The sequence below is a fragment of the Garra rufa genome, chromosome 2 (assembly GCF_049309525.1).
Source record: "Garra rufa chromosome 2, GarRuf1.0, whole genome shotgun sequence".
Lineage (NCBI taxonomy): Eukaryota > Metazoa > Chordata > Actinopteri > Cypriniformes > Cyprinidae > Garra > Garra rufa.
Window position 1 is genome coordinate 54,753,954 of NC_133362.1, and position 9,679 is coordinate 54,763,632.

General features: G+C 39.6%; 1 protein-coding gene across 1 annotated transcript; it reads left to right on the forward strand.

Moving 5' to 3' along the window:
• Positions 1-1,937: 1,937 nt before the first annotated feature.
• Positions 1,938-4,081, forward strand: LOC141325989 (uncharacterized). Its single transcript, XM_073834705.1, has 2 exons — positions 1,938-2,022; positions 3,021-4,081. The coding sequence occupies exons 1-2, from the start codon at positions 1,938-1,940 to the stop codon at positions 4,079-4,081; spliced, it is 1,146 nt and encodes a 381-aa protein (XP_073690806.1).
• The last annotated feature ends 5,598 nt before the right edge of the window (positions 4,082-9,679 follow it).

Below are 9,679 nucleotides of genomic sequence, written 5' to 3' on the forward strand. Positions count from 1 at the left end.
CTTTAACTAACACTAATTAAAGCATTACAATGTTATATTTAAGAATGGTGCATTTATTTTACATAGCTTGTAAAAACGCTTTAAAACCACAAACCTCTCTTCAGGTGAATCACAACAGATGAGAAGCGCGGCGCATCTTTATGATGTCACACACACACCAGATCAAAATAAAAGTCCCATTCGTGCACTGCTCTCTCACTGAAGTCTACCTCGAAGTCTTCTTAGGAAATTAATAAGTGTGCAGCTCAGACTGCCTCATCATATCTTACATACCAATCAGGTTAAGTAATTATGCAGCTGAATGAACAGAAGTAAAAACAAATGCAGTTATGTTTGTTTTATGATTCTACATTGTAAATCCTTTAGAGACTAATCTAGCCTGGATCAGTGTTGATAATTCAATGCTTCCCACTGCTGAAATAACACATAGTAAATAAACATAGTGCATAAAACTGCATGTAAACTGTAAGATGTGAGTCTATAATTTTAAGTCATTTTCATTTATTTGTGCAGATCAGCTTAAATACATTGGGAAATAATAAAATAATAAAAAAAAACATAATAAAAAACTTAGGTGTAATAAAAAACATAGATGTTGTCATAAATGAAAGAATAAATGAAAGCATTTGGAAAAATATAAATATTACAATTTGAAAGTAACATTTTTTCATTTCTTTATACACATTTCAAAATGCATTTCAATTAAGAATAAAACTCTAAATACTATTGTCGTGTTTTATTATTCGTATGTGTTTCCTTTTTGTATAAATCTATGCACTTTTGGATTATAGACACAGTGCTGTTCACACGCTTCTTTTATTTTGATCTGGTGGTGTGACGTCATAAGGCTGCGCTGCGTTCCTGCATCAGTGTTTCAGCTGAAGAAAGGTTTGTAGTCTTAACCATTTAAAGTGTTTAAATTCATACAAAGCATTCAGTCTATTTTATATGGCTTACACGCGATATAAACGTTAGAACTATAAGTGCAACACTGTAATATTTTATCTAATAATAAACGTTATTTTGTGTGAGTAAATCTCATCCACACAGCGCCTGATTTCGCTCCCTGTGTAGTGATTCAGATCCTAAACACGAATTCGACTCAATTGAATCAGTTGGTTCACAAAATGATTCATTGTTTCGAATCACCGCTTTTTGACGAGACCTGCTGCTCGAAACTGTAAATGCAACAAGAACAAACACACACGTGTTTAATTATAACTTTTAAAAAAACAACTGCAAATGTTTTGTTGCTGTTGTAATGACAACCTTAAAAATACAATAGCTATTTTTAATGATTAATGTAATATATAAAATATACTAATCATTAAAAACCTTACTAAATAGTAAGTTAAAGTTTTGAGTGTTTGTCTAATCAGATCATTTAAAGGAGTAGTTCACTTTCAGAACAACAATTCACCGATAATTTACTCACCCCCTTGTCATCCAAGATGTTTATGTCTTTTTTTCTTCAGTCGTCGAGAAATTATGTTTTTTTGAGATAAACATTTTTGGAAATTTCTCCATATAATGGACTGTGAAATGTGAACCTCCAAAATGCAGTTTAAATGCGGCTTCAAAGGGCTGTTAATGATCCCAGCCGACGAAGAAGGGTCTTGTCTACCGAAACGATCAGTAATTTTCTCAGAAAAAAATATTTTTAATATACCTTTTAAGCAATGAAACTCGTCTAGCACTAAGGCTGTAATGCACGTTCGCGACTCTACGTAATCACGTAATAACGTCTGTGTATTCCGGCTCAAAAAGGTAGGGAACGGTGGAAAAACTCCATTTCATGTTCTCCTCAAGCTTCAAAATTAATCAGGCTGATTAAGACACGCACAGAGATTTTTTTTTCTTTTTTCTTTTTGTTTCCACACAGAAAAAAAAAACTCCTGGTGGAGCAACTGAGATCCACGTGACACACTATTATAAAGATGGCGTTTATTAAAGAGGAGAGTGAAGACATGAAGATTGAAGAAACATTCAGAGTCAAACATGAAGATACTGAGGAACAAACAGGTTGGTTTTCATTCTCAAAGCCGGACTATCCTATGAACTGTCCTCTACATTTTCTCAATTAATTTGCATTTGGCAGGTGTTTTTCTACACTGTCTGCCTTCCTGCAGATTTCAGCTTTTTTAAGTTACTCTTATTTAAAAACAGCATTTAAAGAATTGCGTCTCATTTACTATTTAAATGTTAATGTTCACTGCTAGGATTGAGTAATATTTTTCATGTGAAATAGCTTGGTAAATAAAGGTTGTGTGGTCTTACTCTGATGTAATGACCTATGCTAAATAAAGTCTGGAGACATCCGTCACTTTCACTCGACTAGGGCTTCTTCGTTTATAGTTTACTGAATGTTAGTCATCAAGAATTTATTAGTTGGTCAGTCATAGGAAAATGGTCCAGCTGGTCCTTGATGTATTATTAATTAGGGTATATCAGGCAGGAAATAAATACATTCGCCTGTCATTCATCAACCTCACAAATTACAGCTGCTTAGTGCAGCAGTTCTCGTGCCCCACCGCTCTGCATATTTTGTGTGTATCTCTTATCACGTACAACGATTGTTATTCCAGTTCAAAGTGAGCGTATATGTTTCATGTAAAGTTCATTATAGCATTAAACATTCGATTGTATTTGTTTACAGATTCACACTTTTCTAGTAAGATTTGTCTGTGTTTGAAGATCCTGCAGGCGGTGGCGTAGTGCAAATTTGTGAATGAATGTTCTGAAGTGAAGTAAACTTTGTCAGATTTCCAGTGCTCTGGGAGTAGGGAATATGTTAATTGGAACACAGAGATTTAACTAAGAGAGAGAAAGTTATCTAAGAGAGGCATGCAAAATATGCAGAGCGGGTGGGGTGCAAGGACTGGAATTGAGAACCACTGGCTTAGCAATTAAAGGATGTAGTTGTGTGTTTGTTTTGACACTTTACATGTTTGAATGTTTTGATGTCTGTTGTTTTGTGCCATTAAACTGGGGTGAATTTTATTTGTATTTTTTCACCTTAGATCTGATGGCACTGAAAGAGGAGAGTGAAGTACTGAAGGAAATTGAAGAGAAAGATCATGATTTCATAGATGGAGAAACATCCTTTAGTTGTTCACAGACTGAAACGACTTCCTTAAGAGAAATAAACCAAAAGATAGGAAGAAGTTATTTCACCTGCCAATATTGTGGAAAGTGTTTCATTCAAACAGAAAGTATTAAAAGACACATGAGAGTTCACACAGGAGAGAAACCTTATGCCTGCCAACAGTGTGGAAAGCATTTCAGTCTTAGAGCAAGTCTTAAAAGACATGTTCGAATTCACACTGGAGAGAAGCCATACACCTGCCCTCAGTGTGGAAAGAGGTTTACCTATAAACAATGCTTTGAAGACCACTTACGAATTCACACTGGAGAGAAGCCTTTCACATGCAAACAATGTGGAAGAAGTTTCAACCAAAAAGGAAACCTTGACAGGCACATAAGAGTTCACACTGGAGAAAAGCCCTACACCTGCCATCAGTGTGGAAGAAGTTTTAGCCAGAAAGAAGAGCTTCATTTCCACATGAGTATTCACACTGGAGAGAGCCTTTTCACCTGCCAACAGTGTGGAGTAAGTTTCACTCAAAAAGAAAGCTTTAACAAACACATGGAAATTCACAGTGGAGATCAGTCTTACACGTGTGATCAGTGTGAAATGAGTTTTGATCAACATGAAAACCTTGAAGTCCACATGAGAACTCATAGAGAGAAGCCCTACACCTGCTCTGAGTGTGGAAAGAGTTTCTGTCAAAAACAACAATTTAAAGTCCACATGAGAATTCACTGCGGAAAGCAACCCTTCACATGCCCTCAGTGCGGAAAGAGGTTTAACCATAAACGACGCTTTGAAGACCACATAAGAGTTCACACAGGAGAGAAGCCTTTCACCTGCCAACAATGTGGAAGAAGTTTCAACCAAAAAGGAACCCTTAACAGACACATGAGAGTTCACTTTGGAGAGAAACCATTTATATGTGGTCACTGTGGAAAGAGCTTCAGATATAAAGCAGCACTTAAATACCACATGAGGTTTCACACATAAGAGCGAGAAACCTTTGCTGTGCTATCAATGTGGAAAGACTTGCCGAAACAAGATAACCTTGAGATTCAGACCTCTGATATAATTCAAAATATCTGAGAAGTGAATTTGGCCTTTGTTTACACCTGGGTTTAAAACGTGTTTTACTTGATCAGATCACAAATAAACTGTCTCTGTATCACAGTCTCTTTTGTCTTCGACCTTCGACTACTTCTCTCCCCATTTTGTCAAAGGGAGGGTAAATGCATGGGATCTTTCAGATCTTCTGATCAAATGAATAAAAGATGTTTGCTCAATTTACATATAAACATGAGCAAGTCTAGGGAAAATGACCAAAGAGGGGAAAAGAAATAAGGAAAAAGACTTAGTAAGCAGTGCTGGTAATAGTGAAAAGGAATCAATAAATTGAGAAGGGGAGGAATTAAAAATTGTAGTGCCATTTAAAGAGGGGTACGGAGTAAAAGTGTAATTGCATTAATAAATGAGTTGAAACAAACAGATGATATCAAGTGCGCAGAAGTACTTGAAGATGGAGCATTGGTGGTAATATGTAATTATAAAGAGCAGAGAAATAAAGTGATAAAAATGAAAATGGTATGTAAGCAATGAATCTGAATTGCAATCAAATAAAATATGGGTGTGTGGAGTAATAACTGGGTCCCATTAAGTGTGAACATGGGAAATGTAGAAGGAAATGTAATAGAAGCCGAATACTTACAGATGACTAGAGAGTGTTTTGTTTTCTTTTTTGCTTTTCTCCACCCTCCTTCTATTTTTGTAATACGATTTTCCTTTTGACTGCTTGGGAACTTTTTTTACTCTTCAAGGACATTTTTTACAGGTGTGTCAGGGAGTATATCACTGGCCCTTGCCTTCCGTTGTTGGGCACTGGCCTTTCGGGGACTGGCTTTGGGGGTATGGCCTTACAGTTTCAGGCAAGAATTCTGGAACAGGCTCCTGCTGAACATCAAAATGGACACACACAAACAAACGTATGAATATTTCATTTTCTAAATTTGATGAGCATACACTACTAGAAGTGAAAGCAATTTATCTTACTTCAGTGGTGATAAAGATAGAGGAACTAAACTGAGGGGAACTTCTTTAAAACCATCTGAGTTAATGGTCACTGTTGGTATAGGAATATCCAGGGATAGGACATAAGACAGTGCAGCAGTGGATGTCACACAGAGAGATGGAGGTGGAGCAGCGGATGACCCAGGGAGAGATGAAGTTGGAGGGGGTTTGTCAGCCACTGAGTCTGGGAGAAAAGTTGACTTCACTGAAGATGCCCTTGTTGTGCAGCCAGATCCGAGTGCAGTGAAATCCCTTCTTGACATTCTGAGATGACGCTGTCAGGAGCAAGATGTTGTTGACCATCTCCTGCGGGTCATAGATGGTGATCGTTGTTCCAGGATGCCTTCGGTGCCACTTGTCCATCTCACTGTTCAGGTGTTTCTTTAGTGGCCCATAAACCGTTCTATCAAGTGGTTTGCAGTGGGGGGAAAGACACATTATACTCAGTTTTGGACAAGCGATGGTAAGTGCAAATACTGTAATGGAAATCGGCTGAATGTACCAAGGGTGAAGAATTTAATTTTTACTGTACTGTACACTTTAAAAAAAAAATGGAAAAAGTACTGGCAGTTGTCACAGTTCTGTCTGTTTGTACTTGGTTTCTCCCATTGTCTTCCCCCGTCATTCTGTGATCTATTGGTTTTGCCCTCATTTGTCCTGATCCCCGTCACCTGCACACACACACTACCCGGACAGCTGCCTGTGCACATTCTACTATGCAGGACTTAACACCACCACCAAGGCGCAGCTGTCCGGGGAGGGTCCTCAAGAAAGCTTTGCCGACTACATCAAGTGGGTGCTGGTGTCCTGCAGATCTACATTAACCACGGAGGATGACACCAGCCCCACTCCAGACCCAGAGCCCAGCCAACCATCACCCCGACACGCGGAGTTTGAGCCCGAATTCATCACCGCGGACGGAGAGCCTGAGCCCGGAGCTGTAGTAATATGGAGTGCCGACGAGACCAACACATCCGACCAGGTGCGAGAGCCGGCCATTACATCCCCGACGGTGGAGTGCTGCGTGGAGCAAGAGAGGGCGGTAGAGAGCCCTGCCCACTGCACCACCACTGGGGGTGAGCTTGAGCACAGCTTTGGGGACTTAATAGACCTTAATACTGAAATACCTACCTGTCATATCCAACCTGTCTGTCATAAATTCCCACCCACCCCCCCTCTTCTGTTCATGTCTCCGTTTGTTTGGCCACCGCTGTCCCCTGACAGCCCCTCTGCTCACCTTCAGCCCACCACCTGTGCAGTGGGCTCGCCGCAGGGCTGCCAGCTTCCATCGGCGTCTCGGCTGGAAGATCCCTCTGCTCCGCCTCCAGCCCACGAGTCCAGGACTCCGCCTCGACCCTTCGACCCTGCGGCTCCACTACGGCTCTCAGCGCCCTCGTCTACATCGTCGACCGTTGGTCCACCAGCTCCACCGGGCTCCATCGTCTTTTCGGCACCGCCCTGGTCAGTCGTCACCCCATCGTCACCTCAGGACTCTGCCTCCATCCTCTGTCGCTCCGGCTCCGCCGCGGACCTCCGGATTTCCGCCTACGCCTCGGCCGCCAGAGCCTCCTGTTCCGCCTTGGCCCTCCGGATCCTCGGCGTCACCCCGGATCTTCGGCTCTCCGTCTCCGCCTCGGGCTCCTCCTCCACCTGCTCCGCCTCTGTCGGTCGGCCCCATGGAGTCGGCACGCCTTCTTCCACCATGGTTCCTCCCTCCGTCGGCTCCACCGTGGGCCGTCATCATGGCTGCGGCCTGGGTCGTGCATGATTCCTCCTGCTCCGGGTCCCTCCTGTTTCCTCCCTGGCTCCTCCCACCATCGTCACCCCCTTGGACTGTCTTGCCTCCCACTTGGACTTTGGTTTTGGTCCCCTTCCTGGGGTTGCGTCCTCTGCCAAAGCCTCCTCCATTATTGACTCTATTCTGTTTTTGTCGTACCTCTCATCTGTTTTGTTTTTCTTTTCTACGGCGCGAGGACGCGCCTTTTTGGAGGGGGGCGTAATGTCACAGTTCTGTCTGTTAGTACTTGGTTTCTCCCATTGTCTTCCCCCGTCATTCTGTGATCTATTGGTTTTGCCCTCATTTGTCCTGATCCCCGTCACCTGTGTCTAATTATTAGTTTAACTTTATAAGTCTGTCTTTGAGTTTAGTACACTGTCGGTCTTTGTTGTTATTCTCTGTTGTGTGTGGATGTCTCCAATGTTCCTGATTGTTCCTGACCTGTTTGCTCCTTGGATTTATATTAGACCTTATTTGTTTGTAGATTGTGTTGCGTCTCATCAATCCAGCACAAGCGTGACAGCAGCTCATTACCCGGACTTTGTACCGTAATTTAATTAACGGACATTGTCTGTTAATTGACAGTCTTTGTACTGTAATTAAAAAACAAACATTTTCTGTTATTTGACAGTCTGCCCACATTAAAAAAAAAAAAAAAAAACAGGACTTTTTCTGTGTTTTAGAGGGTACATCTATAGTAAAAAAAAAAAAAAGTTTTTTTTGTTTTAATGGTAGACCTACAAAAAAAAAACTAGTACATTTTCTATTATTTAATATGGTATCTGTTATTAAATAGGGTATTGCACACATACAGTTTAAAAACTGCAAACATGAACTAAAATAACATATATACTGGCAAAAAAAAAAACATTTTTCAATATTATACCAACAGCAAAAATTTTGCTACATTTATCTGTAGTTAACTGTGTAGTCTACAGTGACTTTTTAAAAAACAAAGAAACAAATCTTCTTTAAGAGAAACTGACTTTTTATTAACTTATTGGTCATACAATATGCCTAAGAGGATCGAAATTGCCCATTACAGAGTTTCACATAGCTGAAACACCCACTTAAAAAATTAAAAAAAAATAAAACTTCATAACATATTACATAAACATAACATCTAATTTCATGGGTGAGGTGAAAATACAGTTCAGGAATAGAGTACAGATCACATTAGGTTTCAAAAGTCTAAAATTATTGTGTATTTTAAGCATAGAACTAAGGCACAACAGAGCCTATAATATATATGTCAGGTCGGGGTCCTGCTTATGGCTGTGATGATTTTTATTTTATTTTATTTTTTTTATAAATGTATAGATCATAGGATACCCCCTTTTTTATAATTGTTTTAGATGAGTATTTAGTTTGGATCAAAATGGCCCATTACAGTTTTTCACATAACTGAAACACCCAAAAAAATGTTTAACATGAAACTTCATAACATCCATAACAGTTACGATATGAACAAAGAGAATGGCAACTGTCATGTTGACAGAGAAAGGTCAGGGTCCCGCTCATGGCTGTGTTGTCTAATGTGTATGCTTGAGGTTATGCTGGTCATATGAAAACAGAACAGTCATTGTAGAATCTATTCACTGAAGCCATAATTCTCAAAGCCCATTGGATCAGCAAACAGACCCAGTTAGGAGATTTCGCATTTTGTCAATAAAGCCAGTTCTGTGATTAGCTGTATATCTCCAGCACCTGTTTTGAGATGAAGCAGCATGTAGTACAATGAGCCGTAGTTCACTTAGAAGATACGCCTAATCGTATTCATAATCGAAATCAATTAAATCGCACAATTATGCAATCGAAAAGAAATCGTTTGCGATAATGAGAGCTGTTTGCGTAGCTTCTCAGTGAACTACGGCGCTGTGTAAAAAATGGTGCTACATCTCAAAGCTTGTGAAAATACCACCTAAAATAATATTTTTACTCCAAACTTACTTATAACATCATCATAACATCAGTCGAGTGTTTGAAATTAATCCTTCTGTGAAATGATGTGGCTTCTTACACAATTACGCACAGAACATAGTTCAAAGTATTCTAAGCAGTGATGAAGGCATTGCAGTATAAATATACTTTATTATAATGAAAATTATAATAATACGAACTTCAGTAAACAACATATTGTAGTAGTCGTGTGTTCATTACAGTGGCCGAGAAGTGCAAAACACAACAACAAATCGCAACGCAAAAAATTAATCTGAAAACCAAATAACAAATCCAGAATCAAAATGACAAATTAGAAAACACAATATCAAATCTAAAAACAAAACAGCAAACCATAAAACACAATAACAACTCCGGAGACAAAATAGCAAGTCGGAAACCACAACAACAAACAAGAAAACAAAACGACAAGTCAGAAAACACAACGACAAATCAGTCAAACCGGAAAAGGTAGTATTTTGTGTGACCGGCGTAGTCGCTGCTGATTGGACGGAACTCCTGTCAATCAAGACATACAGGAAGTACAGTTCTAGAAGAGATGTAGAGATGCAGCAGAGGAGACCGCTGTGATCAACTTTTAAATGGTAAGACATTTATAAAACAGAAATGTATACTATCAGCACAGCTAATCAATTTAATTTATGAATTAAAATAGATTATTTTAATAAGATTTATACGATTTTACAGTTTTACAAGGAGGAACAAAAGATTTAGAGGGCCCCATGTCTGTGCTTGCCTTGGGCCCCAAAATAGCTAAATCCGCCCCTGACAGGAATATGATATTTTAT

Coding starts and splice junctions, on each gene's coding strand:
- LOC141325989 (XM_073834705.1), top strand. CDS start 1,938: ATGGCGTTTATTAAAGAGGAGAGTGAAGACATGAAGATTGAAGAAACA. Junction 2,023..3,020: donor AGATACTGAGGAACAAACAG/GTTGGTTTTCAT, acceptor TTTTCACCTTAG/ATCTGATGGCACTGAAAGAG.